The sequence below is a fragment of the Neodiprion fabricii genome, chromosome 5 (genome assembly GCF_021155785.1).
Source record: "Neodiprion fabricii isolate iyNeoFabr1 chromosome 5, iyNeoFabr1.1, whole genome shotgun sequence".
NCBI classification, from domain to species: domain Eukaryota; kingdom Metazoa; phylum Arthropoda; class Insecta; order Hymenoptera; family Diprionidae; genus Neodiprion; species Neodiprion fabricii.
Window position 1 is genome coordinate 28,789,340 of NC_060243.1, and position 12,617 is coordinate 28,801,956.

At 35.0% G+C, this 12,617-nt stretch overlaps 1 protein-coding gene across 4 annotated transcripts in view; it reads left to right on the top strand.

The window, feature by feature from the left end:
* The window catches only part of LOC124183967 (semaphorin-1A-like), a 220,037-nt gene extending 208,789 nt beyond the window's left edge, over positions 1–11,248 (top strand). For 3 of the 4 annotated variants that reach the window (XM_046573198.1, XM_046573197.1, XM_046573196.1), the window contains 2 exons: positions 1,355–1,498; positions 4,280–11,248. In XM_046573198.1, the coding sequence (XP_046429154.1) occupies positions 1,355–1,498; positions 4,280–4,596 (461 nt within the window). In that variant the 3' untranslated portion in view covers positions 4,597–11,248. The remainder of the gene's footprint in view (positions 1–1,354; positions 1,499–4,279) is intronic. The other variant, XM_046573200.1, reaches the window with a different exon arrangement.
* The last annotated feature ends 1,369 nt before the right edge of the window (positions 11,249–12,617 follow it).

Sequence of the window (12,617 nt, forward strand, 5' to 3'; positions counted from 1 at the left end):
CCTGCAACTCATATTGCAAACTTACGGTCAGCCCAAAAAGACCGAGTTTGCTTCCTTGTTACGTAATGTGCTATTGTTTACAAAACATTGGCCTTGCACGTACGTACTTGCCGAAGGAATTTTTTTTATTGGAAAAAATTAAACTTACAGCCTTTTTTAATTCTCGTCCTCAATTATCGCTGATTATTATTTTACATAGTCTTACACCTTCGCATATCTATACATTTCTTAATTCTTGTTTTTTTTTTTTTCTCGTCATTCGGAATGGTCAATCTTATTTTATATCTTTGTTTCTTTGAATGATAGTTTTACTGGTTGTTTTATCTTGTTTTTTTTTTTTTTCGTAGTCGAGGATCACATTACTGATCGGTATAATCGAATTCACGTTTGTTGAATCGAACAATTTACAGACGTAGGCAAAACTTGCCCGCTACGCGTGTGTAATATTCATGTTTATCCGATTGCTGCAAGATTCGTTGCATCAAGTATTCAGGCTCATAATTTGTTTTTCTTACTTATTGTTTCATCGCTTATTCGTAATGCCTTGCTCGTCATTAACAATGCTTTGAAACATATTCATATTTTATTTTAAATCTATGTTCTCTGCCACATCGCCTTAATTTTCCATCAATTTCTAATCCTCGTTACTTCACCGTCGTTATCATTATTAGTTACATCTTTACACTATAAATTACAGATATTACAAAAACCTGTTTTCGACTCATACTTTTTCCTTCTTCTCGTACAATTTCTTTTCCTTTTTCCCACCGTTTGCGTGAGTTTTAGAAATAGTAACGCTGAGCATGCCAGGTAATGATCATTGTAAATTGTTACAAACTAAACTGTTATCAATTTATTAATCCGATAGTCAATCAATATTATTTACTTACAAAATGGTGAATACATGAAATAGACCTTCGGAATGGAATTGAGTAAAAATACTGAACAATACCGTCTAATACCATAGTTTCTCCATTTGTTGAGTTATTTTATTTTATATTAATTTCTATCCAACGTGCTCCTCAAGTTTTTATCAATTTTTACTTTCCTCCCTTAAGGAGGAGGTGAACAAACAATGGGAACCGTAGTAAAATTTTTCATTATTACTCTTCTTCTTCGTTATTTGATATGATAACTATAATTCTTTTATTTATATATATCTCGATATACTTTTCGCGCACCAAAGTTTGATTAAGGAACTCTTAAAAAAAGTAACAAAAAAGTGCCGGTACGAAGATTATTTATCTTTCTACAAAATTTTTTTTTTTTTTTTTTTCTCAATTTATGTATATATATATACAGAAAAAATTGTAAAAAATTACTGCAGTTACGTGGATCATAAATATTGCTTCAGAGTTGGCGAAACCCGCGCAACCGGTGGTTCCGCCACGTGCCGGGTGTTGCGAGCAGCCCGACGAACGTGACAACGAAATAGTCATCGAGTTGGATCGAGAAAATCAGTACAGTCGTACTCAGCCCAGAGCCAATGAACCCCAAGGTAAAAAACAAAAAAAAAAAAAAAAAAAAAGACAACAAGCAAAAAGGAAACGGTCGAAGAAATCGGAACGATAAGATACAACAGCAAAATAAAAATAACGAGACAAGGATAAAATAAAAGAATTAGACGATGAATGCATACGAAATAGAATTCATCAGTGAAGGGTTGTTAATGCAAGTGGTGTGAGTTATTTAGACCTTCGGTGAATCATTCTGGTTCTGAACGTAAGCTTGATATAGAACGAAGGAAAATAATACGCAATTATCCTGACGCCGGAATTGCTAGTAATTTCAAACGCGAATTCCTTTTCTCGTGAAAAATTAGGTAAAATAACTGAGTTGCACAACTTCCATTCTCAACCACTCAATTATACCATTGATGCTAAAATAGTCACCTCAAACATTCCGTACAACAGCTTTTGCAGTGTTATCATTACTCGTTTACAGTGTGAGTATGTATATTATTCACAAGTAATATACCGTTGAGTGAAACGTGATAATTGTTTGAGCCAGTTGACCATCGCTAAATATACACATTTTTATACGCATACATTTCTATGTGTTCATATTGTGCCATTTCCTGTACGTTTTCTCTCGACTCTTCATCATTCGCAGATATATCGTTGCTCTATGTGTAATACTAACGTCGGTCAATCGTTTTTGTTCTATCGTTTTACAGTCGGTACTTTCGCGTTTAGTGTGCAGTTTCGTATAACCGTACCTCTACTATATTATTATACGTACGAATTGTACCTACGCCTTATGTTGATTGCGCAAGTTTACAAGCGCAGCGATATACCAACTCTGTATAAAATTTTATTACCGATAGAGATTACGTTAAGGCAATAAACAGGCCTTTCGCGCCTTGCCGCCGGGCACTTTTTTATACAACTCTTGATCGTGCGAATGGCGTGGGATGCAGATTATATTGTATGCAAATTTTTTTAACGTTACATTTTTTCGATTCAATTTAACCAGAGGTTTTTTCGACTCGTTCGCTCTCCGGCGAGAAAATTGGCTACGGGTGAAAATTGAATAATTACATCGCAATTGGTCTCTAATTTCTGATCGAAATAAAGCTATCCGTTATCTGTTTTTATCGATTTCATCAAAAATTTAATTTCCCCCAAAAAATGTGGTCGAGGATTGAGGTAGAGGTAAAAAATTGTCGAGAACTGTGGAAGTCCGAAGTTTCATAATTTTTAACACAATCTATTTCTAGCTACTGCACCGTACGTCGTCTGCTAAAATTTAACGCGCACGCGCTACAATCCGAGAGCGACTGTTTGCCAGGGCGACAAACTTTGAAACTTAAAAATTTTTCACCGTTGTCGGCATTCGGCACAACTACCACCGACGATTACGAATATTTTTTTTTGTCGGACAGTTGGTGAGCGTGGAAAACAGTTGCTCTCCGATTCTAGCGCATGCGCATTAAGTTACAGCGGATAACAGACCGAGCAGTCGCTGGCAATTCACTCTCTACACGCATTTCCTTATTTACGTAAATTTACCGTGACCATTTTCATCGCCTAGTTAACTGATTATCGCTCGAGTTGTACGCGCAACAACTGCGTAATAAAAAGCTGAACTGTTTTAGCGGTAAGAAAGAAGAATCGTCGGCTTTACTTTGTATGCAAAGTTCTTCGAACCCCCAAGGAATAAACAATATTAAAAAAAAAAAAATTCGAAACAACAACGAGACTCGATGAACGAATGAAAGATTTGCTTTTCGAATATAAAAAATTAATCCTGCACTTTTGACAAGTTTAAGATTAATGACGCAAAATTATTTCCTCCACGCGTTAGTTTTCTTTTCTTTCTGACGTTCAAAGTTCCTCAAAGTCGTTACTCTACTTTTTCTCTTTTTTTCTCCATAGCTGCATTTATATTATCATTCTTTCTTTTTTTTTTTCTCTCTCTAACATATTTTGTCGAAACGTTGGTAGTTTCATATGTGGGCTTAAGTAGCGAACGAAAAATATGTTTTACTGTTCACTAATCGAATTGCCTAATTTGATAATATTCTTATCTTTTTTCACCTTGTTAACTTAATATTGTTCTATTCTTTCTCATTTTTATTAAACTTTACTTCAATCGCCTTATTAATTGAACATGTCTGTTATATGCGTCTGTTAGAAAAGTAGCCTGTAACTATAATTGTTATTATAGATATTTGCCTTTTACTCACAGCTAATGGTCGTTAATTCTTCACGAGTTTTGCATATAAAGGATTGCTTCGATTATTCTTATTAAACCGTAAAAAACGCAGCGTAATAACCGTTTTTCACTCACTTATATGAGAACGGGAAATAATGTTTAAAAATTTGAAACTTGTGAAATAGACTTTGTAAAGCTAGACCCCGTTTCGCGATTTTAATCCTTTTCAATAATTCAGGAAAATTGATAAAATAAAAAAAAAAAATTTAACGGTCGAGAGAATTGTGAAGAAAACGAACGCAACAAACGTGACGACAAAACGCTTCGGAATAAAAATAAAGAGGACAAGTGTGGATAATTTATTGGAAAAACATTTGAAAGGGACGAAAAAAATTGTCATACTTACACTGTAAAGAAAAAAAAAAAAAAAAGAAATGCGGTGTAAACTTCTGTATAACATTTTTTGATCTGAACCTAACACTGTTTGATATCGATCTGAGTAAATTGTTCCACAGTAGTCCACACCGGCCACTATTTGACAGTTTTTGACAGTTTTTGACAGTCTACGATCTTGGAAATTTAAGAAACAGGCCTGTGTCCAACAAAGAATTTCTTTTTCCAGGTGTTATCGTGACGCCGGTAGTTTATTCGGCGCAGACGTTGACGGGCGCGTTACTGGGAACATGCCTGTTTTCCCTGCTGGCCGGTTTCGCGTCGGGTTTCTGGTTTTCCCAGAGATTACGAGGCACGGGTTACCCGGATCCGCCGGAGCAGCGACAGCAGCTGAACCGGTTGACGGAGGGTCCGGAGTCACCGGGCTACAACAACAAGTCTATAAACCTCGTGCTGAACGTACCGCCGAAGAACCCGAACGGAAAGAACGCGAACTCGTCGGCGGAGAACAAGCCGATGCAGAAGGTGAAGAAGACCTACATATGATACAGGAAGAGGCAGCCCGTCTGAGCCCCAAGTAATCGCCTGATGGACTCGAGCTCGTCCGAAACCGGAACCGAATCCGGCGGAACCAAGAAGCCCTCGTCGTCGAGCATCAACAGGCGGTCTTCCTCGGGCGATACGACAACGGCCGCACCGACGTCCTCGACTTCCGTAACCGTCGTCACTTCCGGGGGTAGGAAAAAGAGGAAGAGGACAAAGCAGCCGGCCTGCGGTAAGAGGGACCGGAACTTCTTGGAGACTTTATCGCCGACGGAGACGCGGCTCGGCGCTGTTAGAGATCCGTCTGTCGGCTCTAACCGCGATCACTACATGATAGCCACCTTGGGCCATCAGGGCGACGAGGGCTCGATGTTCAACCCGCAATTTTTACCGAACTTCAACGACATGGTGAAGTGCATTGCTCAGTACGAGGCGAAGAACGGACGAGTTAATATTCCCGAGACGATGTTCGCCGACGAAGAAGAAAAAGAAGAAGAGAGCGAAGAAGGAGTCGAGCGGATGTATCGTTGGGACGATTCCGGGGGTGACAAGGAGGGCGATCGCGGTTTTTACCAACGTCGGAAAAAACCGATACAACCGTCGTGCGGCGACGAACTCGTCGCGAATTATCCTCAGCTAAGGATCTGCCTCCAGGACGAAGACGCCCTTGAATCGCAGTCCGAATGCTCAACGGCCGAAATTCAGATTCGCGGCTTCTTGGGTAACAGCGACAACGACGACGTAAATGACGATTGCCAGAGCACAGCTTCTAGGTACAATTTGGACCGTTCGACGTCACGGGATAACGATGATGTCATGATGATGACGATGATGATGATGATTCGCGACGAGGCGAGAAATTGATTAGGAATACCGCGGGCGTTCTCGCTTGTTGTTTTTCGTTTATTTTATTTTTTTTGTTTTTTTTTTTTTTTTTTTTTGTTTTTCTCAATTTACGTGAAACGTTTCATTCGGTTTCGACCGATATGCTCGTTTCGGTAAAACCGACTAATTTTTACCGAAAATTCTCGACCGTACGTCTTTTTTTTCTCTTATCATTCGCATACTTCGGATGCGATGCGAAATTGAATTCGGTAAATGTGTAGTCTGGCAACTGCACGGGTTTCCAATTTTTTTACAATGGTACGTCAGGATTTTCATTATACGATTATGCAGAACAGGGAACAATCTGATCACCTTATCTCACGGAGTCTTAACGAAACCAAAAAAAAAAAAGCCGATTTTGATATAAATAACGATATGTGCTTTACGTGAAAACGAAAAAGTAAGCAAGCATGTGCCAAATGATTCGTTAGAAAATCAATTTTACTTTAACTTGTACTTTGGGTAATTTGGTTTGTTGCTGTTTTTTCTTTTTTCTTTTTTTAATTCACCTTTCACGGTAACGAGGCTCGGGATGTTTTAGAACGAAACAGAAACGGTAAAAAAAAAAAAAAAATGGGAAATCCGATGTAACGGAAGTAACAGAAACCTGTGCGGTATCCGGACTACCCGTATACGTGTAAACGATAATAAAATAAGGGTGAGAAAGAAAACGAAATCGTCTGAACGTGAATACGTTGTTACGTGTAATAAATAAAGACAGATGCCCGGAGAGACAGTCTCTACGTAGTAATACCAATGTACGGAGAAGGCGTAGTAGATTATATCGTGTAAGTATTGGGAAAAAAAAAAAAAAAAAAAAATGTGATACAATGGAGAACTGTGTTCGCGTTTAGTGCCGGCTGCCCCCCCACCCCCCGCCCCCCACTCTGCCACCGCCACCCCCGTGTTGTTATTCTAGTTAACGTGTGAATAAAACGACGAGAGAAGAGGATGACGACGACGACGACGACGACGATAATTGTACAGCGCTAACAAAGGAAAGGAATGAAAGAAAGAAAGAAAAAAAGAAATAGATTTAGTGTGACAGTGAATGAAAGTAAAACGGAGAGTGAGAATGAGAGAGAGAGAGAGAGAGTTTTAGAAAAAATTACGAATATTATGTTGAGTAGTACTTAAGCATTCGCAGCAAACGAGGCGTGCCTTCCGTAATAACCTTTATGTATATTTCTCGTGAGTTTGTACGATGCGACAAAGAGAGAAAAAAAAAAAAAATCGATTACAAGAAGATGAGAAAAAAAGAGACGGAAAAATAAATAAATAAATAAATAAATAAACAACAACAACACGGTGACTCGTTTATACTGTAATAATATTATGCAAAGGGGGGGAAAAGAAGCTTTGAGGAAGACAGCTTGAGTAAGAATTTGAAAGCCGGGTATCCAACCGACGAATCGCCTCGACCACGAAACCTAACCCGCGCCGTCGTCGATTGCCTGTAATAAAAAAAAACTTAGATTATAAACGTATACGTATTGTATGATACGACATAGATTTACTGTAAATAATGTATCGGATCGCGGCGAAAAACGGAACGAAAGATACAAATCGATTATTGTTATAGCTTGATTAATATAATACGCTGTAATGCGGATATGTAGGACATATACCTTATATTGTACAGCGTACGTATGCGGAAATAGACAGTGAATTACATTAAAATCGTCTAACAACGGAGTATAATAACGACCTTCGATTGAAATAAATTAACTGAGGAACAATTTTTAGAAGAGTGAAAAAAAAAAAAAAAAAAAAAGAAACGTACATGTAATCAAGGGACAATTATTGACGATACGATTGTAACCGCAAACAAAAAAACTGCAGCTCGATCGCGGAATAAAATTATTTTAACGATAAAAATGTTCAATAACGATATTGATTATACGATTGATAAAAATTTAATAATAATAATAGTAATAATGATGATATTCTAGTATTCAAAGAAAAAAGTATGTAAATATTCGACGAATTATTAATAGGAAACGAAAAATCCGGTTATAGTTTACGCATTATCGTTGAATAGTTGAGCGTCGGAATTTCGTGAGAATTCTGTGAGAATGAGTGAACGATTTTCTTTTTTCTTTCTTTTTCTTCCCTCGTTTCGGGGTTTTCTTTTTTTATAGACACGCCGGGTAGAAATAAAAAAAGTATATATATATTATATATATTGTGAACAAATAACTACATACAAACGAATAATGTAAATACTATTACGCTATATTATAGTACGTTCAATCGACTGGGCAGTCGTTGTAAAATGTAAATTAACACGTTGTATTATACATACATTATACGATAACGCGTCGTAAATTAACGCCATAATCGTACCGGTACATTTTTCATTAGTCTCTTCTATTTTGATTTCGTTTTTTTTTCTTTTTTTTTTCGTTTTTCTCTCTCTCCTTTTTTGTTATTTTCACTCCTTGTCGGAAAGATATTATTATCTATAATTATAATAACAATTACCACGATTACAGGTGCGTGTAATCATCTCTTCGAAATTTACGTTCGAAGTACATAAGTTATTATTATTGTTGTTGTTGTTGTTGTTGTTATTATTATTAGTAGTATATGCAGTATAAATATATTTTAAGTACAATTGTAAGCGGCAGCTATGAATATACACAATATCTACGTTATTAATTCTCGCGTTTAAAGTTAAATTACGGTAATAATAGCTAGTATTAGTTATAAGTATGATGACAAGTATATCGTAATGAAAAAGTTAATAATAATAATAATAATAATAATAATAATGATAACAACAACAATTGTAAGAATTACGCAGTATAAGTATAAAAAAAAATAAATAATCGTTTCGATCCTCCGCAAGAGATTACGTGTTTCGTGTATGAGTACAGGACGGAAAAGTACTAAAATTTTGATCACACGTTTTCAAAACTATGAAAAATTTGTTTGATAAAATTAAACAAAGGCGGCAAAAAAAAAAAAAAAAAAAAATGAATTCTTCCGAAAGATCTGAAAAATCTGTCAAGTTTCAAAATGGATATTTGAGTCGAAGAGGATCGAAAGTAATTACGATCATTAATTACACGTTGGATTTTAACATTTGAGAATATCGTTGAAATGTTTTCTTCGCAACTTGTACTGCGTACGGATGAACATTCCATTGACAAAAAGAAAAGAAATGAAGAAGAAAATAAATTAGTAACAAAGAAAAAAAAAAAAAAAGAAAAAAAAAACAACCGCGGGACTGCCAACCACGCAGAAAATAGTGTAAATTTTATATACATATATATATATATATATATCTATGCGTATGTATTAAAATTATAAATTTTATAATATTATGTACGGTACGTAAATGCATATATTATTGGAATCTGCCTAGATTTATCATAAAAAAAAAAAAAAATCCGCACTGCCTAATTGTTCATTATTATCATTCGTACGAATTGTTGATCGGTTCCGTACGCAAGTTTAACTTCTTCGGACGAAGAAACGTTTTTTGTTTGTTACTTTTTTTTATTTTCTCCAAATTTTCAAACTAACAAAAATATTTTCCACTCATCTTTATAGGTACTGACAATTGTACCGTAATATACACGTATGTAAGGACACGCAGCGTACCTATTTAAAATAATGTAAATGTTCGTAGAAATGCCTTTTAATTATCATTATTATTATCGATTGATATCGGTTTCGTGAATTTTTTTTTTTTTTTTTTTTTTTTTAACCTAGTAGAAATCACGCTGTGTAACGAGATACAAGCACTGTACCTGTGGCATTGAAAAAGAAATCTAACACATTACACCGAAGGGCGTACGATTGAAAATAATTGAATATTTTGCCATTCGCATACGCAATTGCCTAGCTTTACAGAAGATATTGTAATAATTAGATCGATGATAAATGATGTTGACAAATTTTAGACGAAAACCCCTCCGATTCATGAACGTATAATTTAATGAAAATGTTGTAAGTTTAGGTGTCTTCGAACAAATTCAGATATTGTTAAAGAAAGAAAAAAAACATTACACGCGAATTGATGGGAGATGAATAAGATGAAAGATAGCCGAGATTGAAATTGAGATGAATGATATTTTATACACTAATTCCATTCGCGTTCGCTGCAAAAAGATGATTATTGTCATTGTTATTATTCTTGTACCGATCGTGACTGTAACAATGATACGAAATGCTTGTAATTAGTGTCTAGAAAAAATTACGAGGTCTAACAGGCTTTGGGCAGTATATAAATATACATGTACGCAAGTTGAACTACATATATATGTATAAATGCACACACATATATATATACATATAATGTAATATTTTTATGAATTTCCAATCTCGTTATTGCAATATTATTTTATTGGCATGAGTAAAAATTAAATAGTATAACGTGAACGAAAACAAGAAATAACAAATATATATATATACATGTATACAGCTTTAAACTACTTATGATTAAATACATATATTATATAGCATTAGTACAAATCGTTATATTATATTGAAAAATGATTATATACGTTTGTAGTGGCCTTCAATTATAATTATTGTCGATACATGTTATACATTATACGATGATGTATAAGGAATAATGTGATTTTGATTCATTGCAGTTACGCATGTTACATGCGTGTTGTATTATGTATGATATATACATACATACATATATATATATATATATAACTAAAGTGGCTTACGATTAGATAATACTAGACGATGGCGTCAGATCCGTAAATCGATATCTATCGTTGATGTTCAAGATAAATTATAAATTTATTTTAACCAACATTCGTCACCGGTGAATATTTTATTCTCTTCGCGCAAAGATTCTTCTCCGAGCGAAAATGTCGAGTTGCGGGAATTTCCGGGTTTTTATCATCTCCTTGGAAATATTTCTGCTTTCTTCCGTAATTTCTTATTTCTCTCCAGGTGTTATCGGACTCGATCTGAAAACAATAGAACGGATTATTCTCTGCGGGGAAAAAAGAAAAAAAAAAACAGAAAATAGAAATTGTACCCGTTGCATCTTCATCTGCAAATTTTTTGCCAATTTCGAAGATACGTCAAGTTGTACGTGTATAATTTAAATTTACTTTAGAATTTAATCTATCTTCGGTGTCTCGCAATATTCGCGTGCAAATTTTTTACACGATACGGTAATAAAATTTTACAACGCCGAAACTTCTACTAAAATGACAAAGTTGGTTTTCTTTGTCTGTTTTTTTTTATACTCTTTTTTTTTCTTTTTTTTCTTTACGCCTTAAACACAAACGCAGGGAGACGCGAGAAAATATTCATCGTCGAATAAATGTCTTTTGCAATATTTCACCGCCGTCTAATCTCGGTTCACAGAATACTTGTGCAAGTGGTCTTGTATCGCGAAATTAGACGGATATATTTGCGGGTGGAAAAAAATTTCACCGAGGTTGGTTGAGCGTTACAACCGTTGTTAAAAAGAAAATATTTCCATTCACGGTGCAAATGAGCACGGAACGCGGATATTAAAAATATTCTTGCGCGGTATTGCAAAGGGATGTGAAGAAGAAAAAAAAACCTGTTAAACAATTTACCACCTTCCATTCTTCGCATACGATAAACGCAAACGAAGTCTTCAGATTTCGCGTAACGAGGTAATTTTATTTTCTTTTTCCTCCCCCCCCCCCCCCCCCCCCCGCACTTTTCTCAACCCCCGCGGAAATATTTGTACAAATGATTTGTGTTCGCATTCGGAATCGCGAATAAAAGATAGGCTCGATTACGAGTTGTATGGAAACAAGAAAAAAAAAAAAAAAAAAAAAAAAACACATTACGCAGAAGATCGAAATATTTAGGAAAAAAGTAGATAGGAAAAATTGTGTTTAAGAAGCTGGTTGGCAGTCCGAGTGCGCAAAAAACGCTGTGCCAATAAAATTTCTGTCTTCGTTAATTTTTCACAGCTATTTTCTTTCTATTCGCATTTTCATTTAGATCGTTTTTGTTTTTTTTTCCCTTTTTTAAAGGATGAGAAAAATCTCTTTGTTCTCTTGCGAATAATAGTGGCTAGTTAGGATAATATTTCACACCGTATATATAGAAAGAGCCAATTTCTTTGCGCCGTGACAACTGATTGATGTATGGCTCGTGTCACTTCTTACGTTGCGATTCGAACACTTTTAGGTCGTTTCCTTGATAAATTACACGCGGTCTGATGACCGAGAAAGGCGAATTTGAAACGGTGATTTCATAAAAAAACAAAAAAAAAAAAAAAGTTGTTGCATACAACTTATGATAAGAAAAGTCGATTACGCGAAGTATTTAATCCGGAAAAGTATCTGAAAACGATTATTCACGTTAGACGGATCGGAGAATCGTTTTTCCACGGCCATATTCGCATCGTTGGATGCGAATTTGAAAATTTAGAGCCTGCGCTGCGTCTCGCAAATAAAGAATAGAAATAAATCAGTCGTATTATCGAAATGCATTGCAGGAAAAGATGCGGGGCCGTTAATCATTCGATTCTCACGGCTCATCGAATTTTCATAGTTTGCGATAAGTTGACGAGATACTTCCTACGCATTATATGGGCATGAATTATTTATTCCCGTAGAATAGACGTGATCGTCATACGCGTTTTTCGACCCTAGTGATCAAATTACTGTATATTATTGGAACGAATTTTTCTTCACGTATAACATTTGTTTCATACATGTATAAAAATTTGAAAGAGTAAGAGCTGCGATTTGTTACTGAATAATAAAAACAATAATAATAATTAAACTAATAATATTGATGATAATGATGATTATAAAACGGCTATACTACATACATACATTATTAATTAAAAATAAAAACAAGAATATATATGTATATATATATATATATATATACTATATATATATATATATATGTATACAATATTGCATATTTAATCGAAAGGATTTTTCTATATTTTTTTATTGCTGTACATATTATACGCTCTGCTTAATTATGCCCAAGTTTTACTAATTATTATATACTTTAATATAATACTATCGTTACATAGCAAACCGATGTTTTATAAGTATTTCTTCACCTCAGACTCTACCTGTATCATATATATGATATGTAATATGAACATTGATTAGGTATAATTTAGGGTAGGTTAGAAACATGTTATAATAATGTAT